At 53.7% G+C, this 19,726-nt stretch overlaps 1 protein-coding gene across 3 annotated transcripts in view; it reads left to right on the forward strand.

Annotated features, from left to right (window-relative positions):
- Nucleotides 1–484: 484 nt before the first annotated feature.
- The window catches only part of ARAP1 (ArfGAP with RhoGAP domain, ankyrin repeat and PH domain 1), a 45,017-nt gene continuing 25,775 nt past the window's right edge, over nucleotides 485–19,726 (forward strand). For 2 of the 3 annotated variants that reach the window (XM_068554245.1, XM_068554246.1), the window contains exons 1-8: nucleotides 485–561; nucleotides 4,979–5,530; nucleotides 16,781–16,950; nucleotides 17,530–17,597; nucleotides 18,210–18,340; nucleotides 18,482–18,637; nucleotides 19,158–19,227; nucleotides 19,536–19,656. In XM_068554245.1, coding sequence (XP_068410346.1) covers nucleotides 5,022–5,530; nucleotides 16,781–16,950; nucleotides 17,530–17,597; nucleotides 18,210–18,340; nucleotides 18,482–18,637; nucleotides 19,158–19,227; nucleotides 19,536–19,656 — 1,225 coding nt within the window. In that variant the 5' untranslated portion in view covers nucleotides 485–561; nucleotides 4,979–5,021. Of the gene's footprint in view, nucleotides 562–4,978; nucleotides 5,531–9,837; nucleotides 9,931–16,780; nucleotides 16,951–17,529; nucleotides 17,598–18,209; nucleotides 18,341–18,481; nucleotides 18,638–19,157; nucleotides 19,228–19,535; nucleotides 19,657–19,726 lie in introns of those variants that run through there. The other variant, XM_068554247.1, reaches the window with a different exon arrangement.

The raw sequence follows: 19,726 nt of genomic DNA on the forward strand, positions 1-19,726 counted from the left end.
CTCCTGACAGGCTCTGCATTGTGGGGGCCCTGCCTCAGTCATGCAGCTGCGTCTACCCCCTCCCCATGTCTTCCCTGGGGGCAGTCCAGCCTCCTGGCCAGGCCCGACATCCCTGCTACAGCCACTGGTCCTGGGGGAGGGCCAGAGAACGGGGTGTCCTGACTCCCCTCTCCCACTGGTGTGGCCTCCACCTCTGGGCAGGCCTGTCATCGGTCTGCCTCCTCACCCCCTCCTCACCCCCGCTGGAAGGCTTCCTCCCTTTAACCATAGCCTGGTTTCCATTAGGCTCCCTGAACCCTTCCCTCTCTTCCTTCTCTTTCTCTACCCTCTTCTCCGTCTCTCGCTTTCTTACATCTCTTTCCTTTTCCCCGTCCCTCGCCCCCTCCCCCTTCCTCCTTCCTCTTCTTCCTCCTGGCATCCAGCTGCCCAGTGTGGCCTTGCCTCATAGGCTTTCTCATTCACCCCTGTCCTTGCAGCTTCCACCTCAGGCCAAGATGAGGAGCCGTTCAGAGTAGCTGCCGCCTCCGGGGGACCCCGGCATTCTGGGCAGCCCAGCTGGTGGTGAGTCAGGGAGGGATGGGGGGCGCTGGGCTGAGTGTGGCAGGCTAAGTCCCAACATTGAGGTGGAGGAGGCTTCATGAAGGTGAGACCTAAGGTCACGTTTTCCATTTTGAAACTGAGATTGAGAGGCAGAGAGAGGGTGAGGCCAGAGACCTTTTCAAGAGCCTCCCGAGTGGGCTTTGAAGGGATGGGGCCAGGCAGGGAGGGACCAGTGGGTCAGGTGGGGTGTGTACCTGCTTACTTGATTTCCTTCCATGCCTAGTGAGTTATGGTCTCTTTCTTACTCCCAGATGATCGTGTTATCTTTTAAATTGTAATTTGTTGGAAAATGGTATAAAATTAAAAAGATACAGAGGATACAGTGAAAGGTAACCCTCCCTCTCTTGTCCTGCCAGCTGCGGGTCTCCTCCCCAAAGGCAGTTTCTTGTATACCCATCGGAGTATTCTGTGTATAATGTGTGCATATGTGTATATGTATATGTTTTCTTTTTCTTTAACCCAGATTTTTACGTAATAAAACAGTGTTCTGCACCTTGCTTTCCCACCCAACAATAAATCTTTATATCATTGAATATGAACTTTAGAATCTGCCTGTGGGTAATTTTAGTTGGGATTGTGTTAGCTTTAGCTTAACCCTGGAAGAACTGATGTCATTATAATGTTGAGAGCCAGCTTACTTAAGAACATCAAATGTATTTCTGTTCATTCGTGTCTTCCTCTGGGACCCTCAGGAGCCTTTTATTTTTTATTTTTTAAAAAATATATCTATTTATTTGGCTGTGGCGGGTCTTAGTTGCGGCACACAGGCTCTTTGTTGCGTCGTGCGGGCTTCTCTCTAGTTTTACGCATGGGCTCAGTAGTTGCAGCACGTGGGCTCTCTAGTTGTGGTACGCGGGCTCTAGAGTTGCCCCGTGTCATGTGGGATTTTAGTTCCCTGACCAGGGATCGAACCCACGTCCCCTGCATTGAAAGACAGATTCTTAACCATTGGACCACCAGGGAAGTCCCTCAGGAGCCTTTTAGTGTTTTTGTAAATTCTTACAAAAGTAAGATGTTCTTTTTTTTTTTAATTAAAAAAAATTTTTTTTAATTGAGATGTAATTCACAAATAACATTATATTAGTTTCAGGTGTACAACATAATGATTTGATATTTGTATGTATTGGAACATGATAAGATACTCTTGTATTCTTTTTCTGAAAGAGGGCATCCAAATTGGGTAAGCTTCAGGCCCTGTGAAGTCTGGCTCTGCTTCTGCTTGCTCCTGTCGCCCTCAACCCTCAGTTTTCCTCCTTACAGGCAACCAGCGTCACCTGTCTCCTATGTATCTTTTCAGAGGTATCTTATGCATTTAGTGGTAGACACATACTGATCTATCCTCTCCCCCCACCCCCTTTTTTTTTTCCCATGTGAAAGGCAGAATGTTCTCTGTACTGTTTTGAACCTTTCTTTGGTCACTTAATACATACTGGAGGTCATCCCTCATCAACATGTAAGGAGTTTCCTCCTTTTTTTACAGAGTTTCCTCATTTTTCTTTAGTCATTTAGCAACACATCTTGGAGGTCATCTCACACTAATATGTAAAACGTTTCCTCATTTTCTGTGGCTCAGTATTCTCCCGAATGACTACACTATAATTTAGTTAACCATTCCCCGATTTATGGGTATTTTGGTTACTTCCAACCTTTTGTTGTTATACACAATGCTGTAACCAATAACCTATGCACGTCACTTTGGACGTGCATCAGGAAGACTGCAGGGTAAGTGCCCATGGGTGGCTGGATCAAAGGGCACAGAAGCATCGGGGTTTCAAATCTGTGGTGGCATTGCCCTTCCCAGAGGCACTGGCCCGGCCAGGGAGGGGAATGCCTCACCCTGTCACCACTTAGTGTGGGGAGGTTAAGTTCCTTTTCCTGTGTTTAAGAACCATTTATACTTTTCTTTCTGTGAATTTCTCTGTTCATATTCTTTGCCTATTTTTCTGTTAGGTTACTGGTCTGTGTCTTATTTCTAGGTGCTTTTCACTTTTTAGGAAAATTAATCTGTTTGGGGTATGAGTGACAGCCCCTAGTTTGTCATTTATCTTTTGGCCTTGCTTATGCCTTTTTTTTTTTTTTTTAATCATGCAGGAGTGTTTGATTTGTATATAGTTGATATATGTAGTTGTATATTTCACTCTTTTCTTTATCCTTCTGGATTTGTATCATTTCCAGAAGGCTTTTGCCTCTCTGAGACAAGGGTTTTTTAAGTTCTTTCATGGTTTTATTTATTATAATGAAATCTTTGATTTGTCTGTAATTTATCCTGTTGTAAGGTGTAGAGGTCCAGCTTTGTAGCTTGCTCCACAGCTGTCCCGACAATTTAATAATCCATCTCTTCCCCACTAGTTTGAGATGTTACTTTTGTTGTATACTAAATCGTTAGATTTATTTGGGTCTATTTTTGAACTTTCTGTTCTGTTTAATTGATCTGTCTGTTCAAGTGCTGGTAACCTGTACTGTTTTAATTGCCATGGTTTTATGTTTTAATATGTGGTGAGGCTGATTCTCACTCTTTACCCTTCCTTTGCCCCACTCCCTCACTTCCAGAATTTTCCTGGCTCTTCCTGCTTGTTTGTTTTTCCACATGAACTTTCAAATAAACTTGTCTAGCCACCGCCCCCCCGCCCCAATTCTTTGTGTGTGCTTAGCAGGATAGTGCATATTTATAAATTAACTGAGAATTAATATCTTTATGATGTTCTCTATCCAGGAGAATATTATGTCTTTCTATCTGTCCAGCTCTTCTTTTTGCCCCTTAATAACATTCCACATTTTTCTCACTATAAATCCTTTTAATTTTATTTTTTTATTTATTTTTGGCTGCACTGGGTCTTCGTTGCTGTGTGGGGGCTTTCTCTAGTTGCCGTGAGTGGGGGCTACTCTTTGTTGTGGTGCGCAGGCTTCTCGTCGCGGAGCTTCTCTTGCTTTTCTTGTGGAGCACGGGCTCTAGACGCACGGGCTTCAGTAGTTGTGGCACATGGGCTCAGCAGTTGTGGCTCACGGGCTCTAGAGCGCAGGCTCAGTAGTTGTGGCGCACGGGCCTAGATGCTCTGCGGCATGTGGGATCTTCCCAGACCAGGGCTCGAACCCACGTCCCCTGCATTGGCAGGCGGATTCTTAACCACTGCACCACCAGGGAAGCCCGATCCTGCACATTTCTTATTAAGTTTATTCTTGGTGGTTTTTATTTTGTGATGCTATTATAAATGAGGTCTTTCATCCTGGTTTCTACCTGGTTATTGCTTATAAATATCGATTCTATTATATTAATTTTGAACCCAGCTATCTCACTAAATTCTTTTATTGTTTGTAATAGTTTCTCAGCTGAGCTTCTCAGGTTTTCCAACTCAAAACTCATATTATTGTTAAGTAATAGATTAACTCTTCTTTCCCAATTTTTATACCAATGGTATTTTTTTGTTGTCTAGACTTTTATGATGATGGAAGTTTTTCTACTGTTTTTCCATTAAGCAAAGTGCTGGTTTTTATTTTAAGGAAGTGTTGATCCATTTCTATTTTACTGATACTGCAATTTTTGTTTAAGTATGCTGGATATTGGGTTTTATCATATGCCTCTTTAGTATCTGTGGAGATGAACAGATAACTTTTTTCTTTTGATCTGTTAATCACTGCCTTGCATCATCTGTTCCTTGACTCTTGCCAGGTCAGGAGTTCTTGAGTATTGGTAGGGGACCTTAGTCCCCATTGCCTAGTGCAAGGCTATTTTGAAAGAACAAATGAATGAATGGCCTTTCCTATACATTCCCCCCTGCCCCTCCTCGGGGGTGGGAGGGTTTGCTCACTCATAGGACCAGGACCCCAGAGGCTGTGTGATGCTGGGTTGCCTCATCTCCTGGAGTATTCTGCTTCCTCCAGGGGCATGGAGGTGGGGGTAAGGCTCAACCCACAGACTGGGCCTGCAGGGGCACCAGCAGTGGTATCCCTCAATCCCACCTATACTTGCTAACCCCTGGACCTGGCCCTCAGCTGGAAACTGGCACCTCAGAAGGAATTGGGTCCTTGCCTGGGTCTTGCAGCGGGCGGGAGGGAATGTGTGTGCAGACATAGCCACAGCAGTGGCCAAGGCTGTGGATGGGGGTTAGGGTAGTACCAACTCTGAAGGTTCTGGAGGGCTTCCTAGAGGAGCTGGATGCTAGGAGGCCACAGGGGTGGGGTGTCAGGTTTCAGGCAGTGGGAGAAGCCTGCGTGTTCAGAGACCAGGCAGTACCTGGCCTTGCCTGGCACATGGGACACAGGGGAGAGGGCTTAAACACCGAGCTTACCCCATGGCATGGGAAAGCCACAGAAAATTGTTGACTGGGGACCTATACCTGGGCAACCATGCCTCTGACCTGTGCCCATGTATCTCTTCCAGGTCTGGACAGAGTCCTGCTGGCTGGCTTCTGCTGACAGGAACCATGGCAGAGGCCGGGGATGGGGCCCTATCGGTGGCCGAGTGGCTGCGGGCACTGCACCTGGAGCAGTACACCAGGCTCTTTGAGCAGCACGGACTGGTGTGGGCCACAGAGTGCCAAGGCCTCAGCGATGCCCGCCTGGTGGACATGGGCATGCTGCTCCCAGGCCACCGCCGCCGCATCCTGGCTGGCCTGCTCCGAGCCCACACGCCCCCAGCCCCTGCACCCCGCCTAACCCCACGGCCCGTGCCCATGAAGCGTCATGTCTTCCGCTCACTGCCTGTGCCCACCACTCCACCGGAGCCACTGCCCACGGCTGGAGAGGACGAGGGGCTACCCACTGCCCCACCCATCCCACCACGGAGGAGCTGCCTTCCACCCACCTGCTTCTCCACCCCATCCACGTCTGCCCCAGACCCTGTGCTGCCCCCGCTGCCTGCCAAGCGGCATTTGACAGAGCTCAGCATTCCGCCCGTGCCCCCTCGCACTGGGCCCCCCCGCCTGCTGGTGAGGTGAGTGGATGCCGTCCAGAATGGAGGAACATGAGCAGAGGATCTAGAGGGTTGAGGGGGAGTCTGTGGCCTTTGCCACTAGGGTAAGAAAGACACCTTGGTGGAGGGAACAGCATGTGCAAAGCTCAGAGGTGGGAAGCACCGTCCTCAGGTGCTCTGAGCAGACAGAGTGGCTGAACTGTTGTGTGAGTGAGGGTGGGCTCATGGATGGCGCTGGTGGAACATGCTGTGAAGGCCAGGCGGGGATCCCAGGGAGTTTTTAAGCAGAGCGATCGGATGAAAGCTGAGTACGGAAAGGATGACCCCGGCTGCTGGTAAGGTTGATGGGGGAGGAGGCTGGGAGACCAGTGAGAGGGCGCAGGGCCAGGTGGGAGGCCCCCACTCAGGCTGTGCTAGTGAGACTGGAGAGAAGTAGGCAGATTGGAGTGAGAGGTCAGCGCTAGAATGGATGGGACTTGGGGACGGCCTGGGCATGAGCAGAGAGGGAGAGAGGAGGCTCATGGCATCCAGGTTCCCATCTTGGGTAGATGGTGGTGCAGTCCCTGATCTGGGCCCTCGCCACAGGAGGGAGTTTGGGAGGAAGTCTGGAGTTCAGTTTGGGGCCTGGTGAGATACTGGGAGAGCAGAGTGCCTTTCTCAAGTCAGGAGGTAGCATGTGGAGGAAATGGGAAGTCTAGAATGAAGAACTCGTTCTGGGGGATGCAGCAGCTGCCCTGGGCCTGGCGCTGGTGCTCCCGTCTTCCCCTTTCACACTGCTCCTGCCAAATGTCACCCGATCCTGGAGACACTTCTCAGGCCACATCCTACTCACCCTCCCTCCTCCCCAGAACTGTTTTCTCCCCTCCTAGCTCCTTGTACTCCTTGTTTTCTTGAGTTTCCTCCTAATTCTGTGGACACGCCATTTAACCTCCTTTACATATGCCCTCCCTTCCTGCCATTTGCTGGGGTGCCCAGCTTGGAGGAGCATCCCCAGGTATGGCTGGATACGTGGGGTGTCATGGAGCTTTATTGCAGCACTTGGACAAGTCAGCCTGATCTGGGAAGGCTTCTTGGAGAAGGAAGAACTGTGCAGAGAGAGGTGTCCTGGTCACTGTTACTGTTGGGCACTGCGCTGGGTGCTTGCTCACATGCTCTCGTTTGATCCCTGCTCAAGTGCTCCGGGGCATTTGTGTCCTGTTTTCAAGCAGAGAAACTAAGACTCAGAGAAGGGAGGGGGCCACTGGCTGGATCCATGCCAAGTATATGCTAGGGGAGCCGCCGTGGGGAGGGTCTGGGAGGTTTTCTTCACCCAGAGAGGGGCTTAAAGTAAAGGGGCCTTCAAAGCCAAGCCAGAGCTGTGGTGTTTTGAGGTTTGATTGGTGAAAGCACACAAAGTTTATTGTGCCTTTCCCGGGTTCACACAACTGGGAGCGGCACTGGGGTCCCCCGGGAGCCTGGCTTATAGCCCGGACTGAAGTTTCCTGGTGCCACTGCACCCTCTAGTGGCCACTTCCTGCATGTAGGAGTAATTTCTATTTCCTTTAACTCCATCATTAGGATGGAGTGTGTGTCTGTGTGTCCGTCTGTCTATTTGCTTGTCTCTGGGGGTTGGGAGTGGGTGAACAAGGGCAGGAGGCAGGGCCCTGTCCATAGGAAGTTCACAAAGGCTAAGGAGGCAAAAACCCCAGTCGAGGAGTGGAGGCCTGGGTTCCTGCCTAGAAGGCAGAATACCTGAGCAGGTCCAGCTGGCTCCATGACTCTGATTAGGAGCTGCCCCTCTGGGCCTGTTTCCCCATCAGGTGTCCTCCTTGGCCCTCCATGGCCCTCCTGGTACTAACATCTGAATTCAGGAGACTTTCTGGGTAGAGCAAGGGTCCTATCTTCACCCCAGGGTACCAGGCCCCACTCTCAGATCCTCAGTCTGAACTTAGCCAACGTCTGGGAGAGGCCAGACTCCCATGGTCAGGAGTCCGGCCCTTTGTAGCTAGAGGACCCAAAATTCATTCCATGCTCACAGAATTTGTAGGCAATTATTCCTTGCAATTTGGGGCTGTTCCTTAGGGCAGAGTGGCAGGTGAGCTGCCAAACCTGGCTTCCTGTGTCCTGGGGGTCTTTGATATTTGGAATTGTGGGCATCTGCAGTCTTAGCATCCTGGGCTCGCAAGGTGTACAAAGTCTTTAAAGCCCGGAGGGAGAAAAACTAAGGGCGGACAGAGCCTCACATATGTGTAACAGGTGAAGGCTGGGCAGGTTTGGGGCGAGGATGGAGCCTGACTGGCTACCCTGTCCCCTCATAGCCCCTTTCTATGACTCCAGGCTCCGTGGTGCACAGTGGAAGACTGCTCAGCCTGGCCTGCTCCTGCCCCCCTTGCAGGAGTCCCCGCTTCCTGATGTGGCCTTCCTGTCCTTGCCTGCACCCTCTAGTGATGAGGGTCTCACCCTCTCAATCGTAGGGCCTCTTACACCAGATCAGGTGGTGACTGAGGGAGCATTTTTGCCTGGCTCCGGTCCATCACTGGGCTCCCCAGCAGAATTTGGGATTTAGTGACTCCACATGAGGGCATGCCTGGCCGGTTTGTGAGTGTGCACCCATAGGCGTGTGTCTGTCAGGGTAGTAGCGTGTCTGTGTATTTTTGCATCCACACATGTTCTAAGGGAGGCGATGTATGATCCTAACGTATGCATGCAGGTGGGGATTTATACAGTTTCAGTGGTGACTTGCTGTAGTGTGTGCAAATTTATCAAGGCCTGTGTGCACACATACACATGCCCATGCCTACTGGTATTGTGGGGACTCAAACAGCGTGAGTGTATTTGTGAGTGTGTGTGATGTGGGTGGTGAATTGGCATGTGTGTTATTTGTGTACTGTCAGGTGTGAGCCAGTGTGTGCTTGTGCTGTGTTTGCACATGCTGCCAAGAGGCTGAGCCCCCTAGAATGTCAGCTCCATTAGTGCTCAGATGCTCGTCAGTTTCATCTACTACTGAATCCCCAACATCTGAAACAGTGCCAGGTGCCTAATAGGCACTCAGCAAGTGTTTGCTGTGTTAGTAAATAGATGAGGCCTGCATGAGCTTTTGTACTGCCAGGCGCTGAGCACATGTGCTGCCCATGCTGACTCAACCCCTAGTGGACCCTGGACAGTAGGGTTACAGGACACCCCAAATCCCTTCCCACTACCCAATCTCTGTCACCCCAGGCCTCTTAGAAAGGGAGAGACTTCAAGGGAGGCAGGCAGAAAAGGAGCAGGGATGGGGTCCTCTCCCCTCTGCCCCAGCTGGGTCAGGACTCTCAGAACCAGGTTCATTATTCTGCCTGGCCTGGGAGGACCCCATTGCACCCTCAAAGGGTCTGCACACCCACCATCCCTTAAGCCTGTCATAGGGAACTAGCTGACAAGTCCAGAGATCCTGAGAAACTTCTTCAAAGTCACACAGCCCAGCGCAGGGGAAGCTCATGTTCAAACCCTGCCTCCTGGCCTGGGACTGTCTACTCAGCTCTAAGTATCATAGATGTGAACGCTCCGAGCCTGCTTCCCTGAGCGTGGCAGAGAGGTCATTGCTGATCCAGGGTTCCAGGGTCACCCGGCAGAGCCCCTCCTAGGCTGCTCTGGGCCTCTGTTTCTTCCTCTGATACCTGGATGTCTGGAGATACCTTGGGAAGAGGGAGTATTTGTCCAGACAGGACAGCTACCAGCTAGAGTCACACTGCAAGGCCTCCCACCTGTGCCCTCGACCACCCTGCAGCCCAGCCAATCCCTGGTCTTCCTGAAGGCTGATCACTTGTTGCCAGGGCAGAACTTGCTCCCTTCAGAGAGCCTCTTTCCCAGCTTCTCTGGGCCTCTTTGTGGGCGTGGGGAGGGACCAGCCAAGGCCAGGGCCTTCTGGGTGTCCACTCTGTAAGGTCCTGCTAGATGGCACTGGGGTGGCTTATCCACTCACTCCAGCTGGGTGGGGGGGGCAGCCTGGGGGCGGAGAGGAAGTGTCTGTCCCGGAGGATTCTGGGTGACTTTTCTCTCTGTCTCAGTCCGTGTTTTCAGGAAGTGTGTGTGTTGGCCAGGGCTGCAGGGGGGCGGGGGGGAGGCGGAGAGCAGGAAGCTAGAGGAGACCAGAGCTGAATTCAGACACAGACACACACGTACACGTACACACACTCACTCACTCTCGCGGACAGACCCACAGTTACACACAGGAACACACACTCAGACAAGTGATCACAGACACTCAGACCCAAATCACGGGTGCACAGAGCCATGCCTGGACCCAGACGCGGCCTCAGGCATACCCAGGGAGTGGGGCCAGGCTGTCTGTGAGACCAGCCCAGGTCGGACACAGGCTGCACAGGCAGGGAACGGCACACGCTGGGCCCGGCTGACCAGAGCCACAGGAGTCCTCGGGCCCCGGACCCAGAGGGCGTCAGAGGGTGAGCGAGGGGCCGCCTTGGGCTGGGCTGTCGGCCAGGGGAAGGTGGGGAGGCTCCTCTGGCGGGCCTGGGAGGGCAGGAATCCCTGTCTGTCTGCCACCTCTCCGCAGGCCGGGTTTTCTGTGCTGGTCTCCTCCCCCTCCCTTTTTTACTCTCAGAATTTTCTGACTTCTTTCACTTTCTCTACATTTTCTGTTTTTCTCCTGCCCTTTCCTTTTCTCCCCTCTCTCTTCCCCCTCTCTGCCCTGGGCTTTCCAGGTCTCCATCTCCCCATAAACCTCTCTCCGCAGTCCGCTGGGAGCCCCCCGGGGCCTGTTTTCTGGGCTGCACAGACTCCTCCTCTGTGGGGTCTCTGCCCCAAGAAGGATCTGGTGCTGATCTCGGTTCTGACTCCCTGCACCCCACTGAGGATTGCCTCCAGAGGCTTAGGTGACTTCTCTCAGGGTCAAATTCAAGGGTGCTGTGGCTCTGGGCAGCTCCTACCACAGCCCCCTTGCCCTCCCCCAAGTCCAGGTGATAGGAAGGCCTGCCAAGGGCTGGCACTTAGCTGGCGACTTCCTATCCCTCCTTCCAGGGCTGGTGATGTGGTGGGGGTGCCTGTGTCATTGCGGGGCTCCCCCCAATTGCTGTGATCCCTAATGAGCTCAATAACCCTGTGCTTGGGCCACTGGGGACATAGAGATTCCTCTAACCAGGCCCTGTCTGTGTACCTGGCCCTGCCCTGCACCCTTGGCTCATCTTTCCATAGGGCCCAGCAGACACCTGCACCTTCTCCTCCAGAGGCCAGCCCTGGGATGGGGGAGAGGGGCTAGTACAGTTGTGAGCCACCTGAAGGGTGAACTTCCTCCCCCCGCTGCCTTCACAAGCCAGCACAGGGTCAGGCCTGGGAAGCAGGAAGAGCTGCCATGGGAGACCTGGGCCTCAGCCCTTTCCTGCCCATGACAGCAAGACTCCCAACTGTGTGAGCTTAGAGGAGGGAACAGTTTGGGTGGACTTCCTGGTGAAGGAGGCGTGTCCTGAGCACAGGGGAGTCGATGATCCGGGTCATCTGGGGATTAAACAAAAAAAAGACTCCCAGCAGGATGTCTGGCACATAGCGGGTACTTAGCAAGTGGTAGCTATATTGTTCCAGGGTGAAGTACAAAGAGCTGGGTGAAACCTTGGTTTTGAGGGTGGATGCCAGGTCAGTCGGGCACTGCTGTATGGAGGGATGGAGAGCTGCTGACCTCCAGTAATCAGTATGTGAGTGGGGCGATGGTCATTCATTCATTCCGAACACAGTCAAGGAAGCCCCCTCTGTGTTGGCATGGCGAGGGATTGGCCTGAGGGGACTCACAGCATATGCAAAAGCTGAGAGGCATACCGCAGACGTCACATCTAAGCAAGTGAGACCCCAAGAAGGGCTTTCTCTGCCGTGGCTTGGACAGAAGTAAATAGGACAGAGCCCGGAAAGCGCTAGAGGGGCTGACCCTTGGGCCTCATGATGGAGAAGGAAGGACGAGGGCAGCCACGGAGGAAGAAAGAAACATAGGGCTGAGGCCTGGGCCCCAAGTAGAACGAGGAAGTAGGCAGTTGGGAAAGATTGCCCCTGTGGGAAGAGGAGGGCAGAAGAGGAGGCAGATGTGTCCAAATCAGAGTCTGATCCCACCTCTTGGCCCTGCTGGTGAAAATCCAGGAGGTGGGTTTGGGCTGGGTCCCTCCAAGGCCTGTGTGACCCTGTAGGGGGAAAGTCCTGATTCCAGGACAGGGTATAGGCCTGGGTCCTTGGTCCCCTGAGGTCAGTTCAGTGAAGCAAACATTGACAGATGCAACTATACTGAGTGCTCAGAAGTGTGGGGACTGGAGAAGCCTCAGGAGGCCCCTGGGGCATGAAGGGAGGCGCAAAGTGGAAGGGGAAGATGTATGATTTGCACCTTTGGAAGGAGGAGTAGGAGATGGCCAGATGGAATTGCGTTCCTGGTGGAAGGAACAACGTATGCAAAAGCCTGGAAGTATGCATTTATGGAATGCAGCTCAGTCAAGGTTGGCTGGAATGTAAGAGTGGATCAGTTCAAGGCCAGCCTGAGATATTCAGACTGCCCCACTCTGCAGCCCTGCCCATCTGCCCTTATGGTGACTGACATAAATAGAAAGGAGTGAAGGGAGAGCCAGGGGCCACCCTGGAGGAGAGGGCTATGGGACAGGTTACTGGCCCATCCTGTGGGGCCTTAGCCTCCTTCCGCCACAGGCAGGGTGAGAAAGTTGTGCTGGTGACGTGTGGCAGTTGGCTCTCCTTACTGAATTATCAGTGAACCTGGAAGCAGACCAGAGAGGAACCTGAGGCTCAGAGGTAAAGTGACCTGCTTTGTAAGGACACAAACTGATGTGAGGTCTCGCTGGGATGCAAGCCCAGACCCACCTGGCTGCAAAGCTCTGTCTCTTACCTACAGTGACCACAAATATCATTTCGTCCAGGACAGGCCTGCTTACACCTGTTGCCCTGACATAGTTATTAATAGGGCCTCTTTTAACTCTCAGAAATGTTCTGGTTTATATGATTAATTATATGGTCACTCTACTCGTACCCATTCTGGCTCGGGACCCTCATATATCCCTCAACCCGCAGATACAAGGTTGGCTGTGTGTATTTGCCCTAAACCAATAAAACAAACCTTCTTAGGCTGAGGGCCCAGGCTGGAGTGGGCCCTGCCCAGGAGTGCCCAGATCCGTATGTCACTTGGATAGAGGAGAAAGGGGCTGAAGGAGCAGAGGAGCCAGGAATGAGGGGCAGGGGGTGAGCAGCTCTGTGTGGGCATCTTGGAGGCTACCTAGAAGAGGCCCATTGAGCCGTATTTTGAGGTACAGATAGGCTTTCCATGGACTGAGATGTAAGGAGAGGGCAGGGAGATGCAGGCAAGAGGAAGTGGTGTAAGCGAAGGCTCATAGGAGGGACCACTGAGTCCCTACTCAGGTTTGGGGTTGATCTTCTGGTCTTGTGGGGTCAGAGATCAGTGGGGAACATCCCAGCTGGACCTTAGCTGCAGACTGGAGCTGGGGCTGCTCTAAGGGGTGTAGGCACTGAGTGGCCAGGACTCTGGCTGGGTTAGGGTCATTCTGTGGGCACTGCCCCTTCCCCTGGGATTTTCCCACATCCGTGCCTTCCTGATACCACTTCTCCTTTCCTGGGCCTGGCTCTGACTCAGCATGACCCTGGTGCCCTGTGGTAGGCAGGCGGGGGGTCAGCTTGGAGGCTTCCTGGAGGAGGTGTCTAGAATGAGGTCAGGAGGCCCATGGGGCCCCCTTGCTCCCACCTTCTTGGCACATAGCCCTCTTCCTGCAAAGGCTTTGCTGGGAGAGGAGCCCTTAGCATCTGTTCCCCTCTCCTTTCTTACCGTGGTAACACGGCCATCAGAACTGTGATCACATTTCCTTTTGGATGGAACATCAACCCTAGAGCTGCCTGGATCCTGAGTTGGGTGGCCAGTGTGAGGAGACGGGCCTCAGAGAAACCCTCAGATCCTGGCTGTGGCCTCCTCATTTGCCACTGGTGGTTGAGCTTTCAGCTGTGGTGCTGGACTTCCTGGGTGCAAATCCCAGCTGTGGGACCAAGGACAAATTACTTCGTGTCTCTGTGCCTCCGTTTCCTCATCTGTAAAGTGGGAATAGCAATAAGCCATACGTTATTGAATGAATGAATCCACGTAAAGCACCTAGAGGACAGCTGGGAAAACACACACACACATAATTAAAAAGAATTAATTAATCCAGGTCTTCATTTATTTATTCATCCCTGCTGAGTGCTGGGCATACAGTAGTGAAGAAGGTGGGTATGGCACTTGTCTTAGGGAACCCACATGCTGGGGAGCCAGGCCTCAGGAAGGGCAGAACCCTCTCATATGATCAGGCAGTGATGGGGGAGGACTAGGGGCCAGAGATGGGAGGACCGATGCCGCTTGGGCTCTGAGGATACTCTTGCCATCACCTTTGCCTCAGCACTGGCCCTCAGTCCTGGGGAAGGTGGGGAGCCAGGCCCACTCAGCCTGCTTGGTATTGGAAGGGCAGAGCCTGTCCCCCCTGCTCTGAGCCAGTCTGACTGGTCCTGGTCCAACAGCTTGGAGCTCTGCTGTCAGCTGATCACAGGCTGGGCCCCCAAGGGCCCCTTCCTCTTGGAGTCTGGGAGACTGTGTGATAGACTGCTTTGCTTGTCAAAAAGTCTCCAAGGGCATTGTGCTTGACTAGCTGGGGGGCCGACACTGCAGGTCATGCCCTTGGGCCTGTGTGTACTCACTCAGCCTTTCATTTGCTTCTCTCCCCACCCTGTCGGCCAACCTATCCACCTACCCATCCACCCCCCACCCACCCATCCAACATGCTCTCGTTGCTCACTCAGCCAGGCCCTATGGGTGGGCTGTGGGGATAAAGAGTCAAGTCCAAGGCTGCCCCTGCCCTAAAGAGACTCAGGGTCAAGTCGGGGAGACAGCCTAGTACAGTGTCCATCAGGGGGTCTTCGTAGGTCCAGCTAAACCCCTACCCTAGGCCCACTTGGCATCAGATTCCCTGAGAAGCATATAGAGAGGGAATAGCTGGCCACCAGGACAGCAGCAGGTCTTCCTCTGCTGTGGGGTCCTTGTGGCAGTCAGTGCCACTGTCCACACATCTGTCCAGGAGCTGTTCTCTGTGGTCCTCCAGGGGGCAGCTCAGGGATGAGGCATGAGACTCACAGCCAACAGGTGTGGGCGCCACCCTGGCTTAGAGAACTCTTGCCCCAAGGGGCCGGTATGTCTTCTAACAACTGCACAAGTGTGGTTTCAGGTCCCTGCACAGGCTGTGCCCGGTTACAAGCCACCACACTCTGGGAAGTCCAAAGCTCCGACTTCTCCCCCAGGTCAAGAGACCACTTACAGTTTCTCCTAGTCTAGGTGCAGTTCCACACTCAGGCCACTTTTGCCAAAGGCATTGTTGCCTCAGAGCATGGCTGACATACTACTTTTAGCAGGTTTCTAGGGGGAAAGAGTTTTTTTGTTCATTCTTTACCCTTGGAGAGGAAGGAGATAGGGTGCAGGGTAATGTGGAAGTAGCCAGGTGTCCTAAGAAGCACCCAGACTGTGGAGTCAAGGTTCAGGTCCTGGCTTAGATGCTAGCACAGTACCTGGCACAAAGGAGGGAGGTACTAAAAAGCAAAAGTTACTTGGAATAATTCATCTAAAGCTCATATCAGAGGGGAACGTGGGCAGGGCCTGGAGGAGCAGGAAGGAGGAGTCAGGAAAAACTTTCAGAGAAGGGGCACTTGAGTAAGAAGTTAAAGAATGAGTAGATGTTCTCTGATCAGAGACCAGGGAGCAAGGTATTCCTGCAGGAGGCAACAGCAGGAGCAAAGGCCTGGCATCATGGTCATGTCCCAGCCCTTCCTTGCTTTCTCGGTGGTCACACACTGTCAGCCACTGCCAGGAACACTGGGGCAGTAGACCAGGCTGAAATCACCAGTGAAGAAAGTTGCCCACCCGCTCTAATGCTCCTCCTCAGCCCCTGCTGGATGCTGGCAGAGACAGCAGTTGGGGCCAGGCTTCTAGAGCTCAGGCACCTGTTCGGCTGGTGGTCTCTGTGCATCCTGTGTGCTGACGCAAGACACGCCTTGTCTTGGTTAATCCTCCAGCCACCCTGCCACAACAGTTTTGTAGTCCTCATTTTACAGAAGAGGAAACTGAGGCTCAGAAAGGCTAGGTGCTTGCCCCAGGACACACAGGAACTAAGACTGAGGCAAGGTTGAAACCCACGTCTCTGATGTCCTTTGGAGACACTCAACCTGCAGGAAGCAGTGCGATCTGTGCTGAGACAGACAGACAGGAGCACTGTGGCTGTGGGAGTCCAGGCACCTTGAACCTGGCCTTGGAGTCAGAGAAGGCTTCTGGGGGGAGTGCTGGCAAAGATGAGAAGTGTGGTGGGTTCAGGTGAGTTTGAGGGGTCCCGGGGGATGGTGAATATTCAAGACAAGAGAGAAGATGGTCTTGATCCAGAGACCCACGGCTCACGGCCTCAGGACTTGGTTTCTAAGGCTCTGGTCTGTGCCCTTGGCCTCGATGCCCATTTCAGTCCTGCGCCATCCATTCTCCAACAAACACCTTCTTATCCTTAAAAGCTCAGGTCCAGGGACTTCCCTGGTGGCACAGTGGTTAAGAATCCGCCTGCCAATGCAGGGGACACGGGTTCGGTCGCTGGCCCGGGAAGATCCCACATGCCACGGAGCAACTAAGCCCATGCGCCACAACTACTGAGCCTGTGCTCTAGAGGCCGCGAGCCACAACTACTGAAGCCCGTGCGCCTAGAGCCCATGCTCCACAACAAGAGAAGCCACTGCAATGAGAAGCCCACGCACTGCAATGAAGAGTAGCCCCTGCTCGCCGCAACTAGAGAAAGCCCGTGCACAGCAACAAAGACCCAATGCAGCCAAAAATAAAAATAAATAAATAAATAAAATATAAATAAATAAAAGCTCAGGTCCAGTCTTCCCTGACTCCCCAGGCTAGGATGCAAACCACCCCCCACCCCCATTCTGGTCTTCATCTCTCTTTTAGAGTGGAGACCAAGTGGGTACATGTGGCTAAAAGTTAGCACTTTGGGGACAGGTGACCCTGTCCCAGCAAGGCAGGGCCAGCTCATGAAGCCAAAGAAGGTACCTGCTCTGGGGAGCTTGGAGGATTTGGGGCAGGGGAGTGAGGCAAGGAGGGCTCTGAGCGTGTGGAATGAATGAGTTGTGCTGCTGCTCATGTGAGCTGGGGGCGCAGTGGGTTTGAGTCCTGTTTCTGTCTCAGTGTCGCTGGCGCGGTGACTCAGCCGCACTGAACTTGATGCCCAACTTTTGGTCTGTTCCCAGCCTTCCTGCCAAGGAAGAAGAGTTACTGTCACCGCCACCATCATTCTCTCCCCAGCCAGAGCCTGAGGAGCCCCTGGCCACCTTCCCCCGGGGGCCTCCCCAGCCCCCATCTCCACCTCCCAGCCCCCCAGAGATTCCCCCGAAGCCTCTTCGCCTGTTCCCGGAGTTTGGTGAGTGCCGTAGCGAAGCATGGGGCTCTGGGTAGGTGGCCTGGGGTCAGGGCTGGAGTCTGCAAGGACGTAAGGATCGTGCTCCCCTTTCTTTTGGGCCCTGCCACCGACCCACTCTGTGGCCCTGGACAGGTGAGCATCCTTCCCTTCATCCTCAGAATGGAGACAGCACCCAGCTCTCTGACCTATTGACTGTTAGGTGTGGGCAGATGGCAGACTTCCTGATTTGCCCATGGTTTAAAGTCTGGGACTGTTTTCCATGGTCATGGGCAGTTTGCTTTTCCTTGGATTGTCTACTTTTTCTTGTCTCGATTCTTGGTGCTTTTTTTTAGCCTTTTTAAGACAGTCCCTACCCTGACCCCCAAGCTTGCTGCCTGGTCAGACCTCCCTGTGGTGGCCTGGCCTCTCCGTTGGCCGCCCCCTAGTGCTGTCCTGTGAAGCCCTGAGAATATAAATAGCACTTCCTGTCCTTTGTGCCTTTTTTTGAAAGCCAAGGCAGGGTGGGGCAGGGTCTTTCTTAGGCTGGGGGAGGCCAGGCTTCTTTGCCGCTGAGTCTCCCCCTCCCCTCTATCTCCCCAGATGACCCTGACTACGATGAGGTCCCAGAGGAGGGGCCGAGGGCCCCAGCTGCCGTGATGACCAAGAAGGTGGGTCAGGCAGTGGTTAGGGTTTGGGCTGTCTGCCTGTCAGCGTGGAGGGCGGGCTACCCAGGTGCCTTTCAGACCCTGGGGACCACCAGATAGAGAGTAGGTAGCCGGCTCCCTGGAGAGTTCCCTTCCCCTTCACTGTCTTGCTGTGTGGGGGTCTGGGGGCTCTGGTTTGTGGCTCCAGATCCAGTCTTCAGCTGCATCTGGATGGCTGTGTGGCCCCTTCTCTCCCTTGGTGTTTGGAGCACATCTGTCTTGGGGTGTCTGTCCTTCTGTCTCTGTTTCACTTTCTGTGTCCCCGTGTCACCCTCTCTCTGAGTGCCTTAACTCTCCATCCATGTGTCTTTTTCTCTAGCCCTTTATCTTTCTGTCTTTGTCTCTCACCTGGGCCTGTGCCTGCACTGGTGTTCTCTGTCCTTGTGACCCCGTCTCCCTGGGTCCCTGTGCAGACTGCTGGGGGTTGGGAAGGAGAGGAGCGTGAGGAAAGAGAAGTAAATGTGCAGAGTTGTGTGGGTCCAGGGTGGAGTGGACAGAGGGGAATGTGGCAGCCCCTAGTTGGGTGTGATCTGGGGCTTGAAGGGGAGCATGACACTGAGCGGGTCTGGGGAGCAGGAGGAGCCCCCAGTGAGCCAAGTCCCTCGGGCCGTGCGCGTGGCCAGTCTGCTGAGCGAGGGGGAGGAACTGTCCGGGGACGACCAAGGGGATGAAGATGAGGATGACCATGCCTACGAGGGCATCCCCAAGTAAGCGTCCTCTTCTCTCGGGTGGTTCTCCCACCCAGCTCTCCTCCTTCCCCAAGCCCAGCCCAGCCTCTCCATCTCCTCTGCCCCCACCCCATGGGAGCCCCCACTCTGGCCTCCTCATTCCCTCTCTTCTCCCCCCAGTGGTGGATGGCACACCAGCAGCCTGAGCTCATCCTTGCCCAGCAGCCTCCTGATCCCTGATCTCCCACCGCACCCCATGGACGGGCTGCCTATGGGCCCCACCCCCAGCCCACCAGTCATCAAGGCTGGCTGGCTGGACAAGAACCCACCACAAGGGTGAGTGAGGCCTGCTGGGTCCTACTGGTGCTGTGCGTGGTGTGGGCTCTAGTATACTGGTATCGCGGATCAGAAAACCAGAGGGGACAGGGTTATTGGAGCAGGTCTCCCTCCAGGCAGACTGTAACCGCCGATCATCCCCACCAGACCTATGCTTTATTACCCTTAAAACTGAGAAGTCCTTTCTCTGGCGGTCCAGTGGTTAAGACTCTGCGCTCCCAATGCAAGGGGCACGGGTTTGATCCCTGGTTGGGGAACTAAGATCCCTCATACTGCACAGAGCAGCCAAAAAAAAAAAAAAAAAAACCCGAAACTGGGAAGTCCTACTTTGAGTCTGACTTCAATCACTCTTGCTGTAGGTAAAGTTCATCTTCTCAGTGACCACTTGGGATCCTTCCTCCCTTGGACCTGGCTGTTCCTAACTTTGTATGTGGCTGCCAGAGGGGGCTAGGGTGATCCCGGAGCCTCTCCCTAATTCCCAGTCCTTTGCTCTGTTGTCCCTCTGCCTCTACCTCTCCAGATCTTATATCTATCAGAAGCGATGGGTGAGACTGGATACTGATCACCTGCGATACTTTGATAGTAACAAGGTGAGGCCTGTGTTAGTCCGTGATATGACCCTGCTTCAGCCTGGTCTTGGGTTGAACCCCGACACTGGACCCAGGCGGAGTCCCTCCCTAGATGAGTCCTCACCAGAGCTGTAGTGTGACTCCTTGAACTGTGTCCTCCTGGCCCATTGGCCAGCCTTGGCCTTGGCCAGGGTTGGTGTAGGGGCTGTCACTGACCACCTGTGGGAGGTGGGGCTGCAACCTTCATTTCAACGGAGGTTGAGAGAGACAAGGAGGGGCTGGGCCTCTGTGGGCCTCACCCCCACAGTCGGCTCCTCTCTCTCCCCCAGGATGCCTACTCAAAGCGCTTTGTCCCTGTGGCCTGCATCTCCCGAGTGGCTGCTATTGGGGACCAAAAGTTTGAAGTGATCACGAACAACCGGACCTTTGCCTTCCGGGCGGAGAGTGATGGTAGCGAGGGGGGCAGGAGGAAGACTGGCAGTTTGGCTTGAGAAGTGGGGGAGGAGAACCAGGGCACATC

Source organism: Eschrichtius robustus, chromosome 11, assembly GCF_028021215.1.
Source record: "Eschrichtius robustus isolate mEscRob2 chromosome 11, mEscRob2.pri, whole genome shotgun sequence".
NCBI lineage: Eukaryota > Metazoa > Chordata > Mammalia > Artiodactyla > Eschrichtiidae > Eschrichtius > Eschrichtius robustus.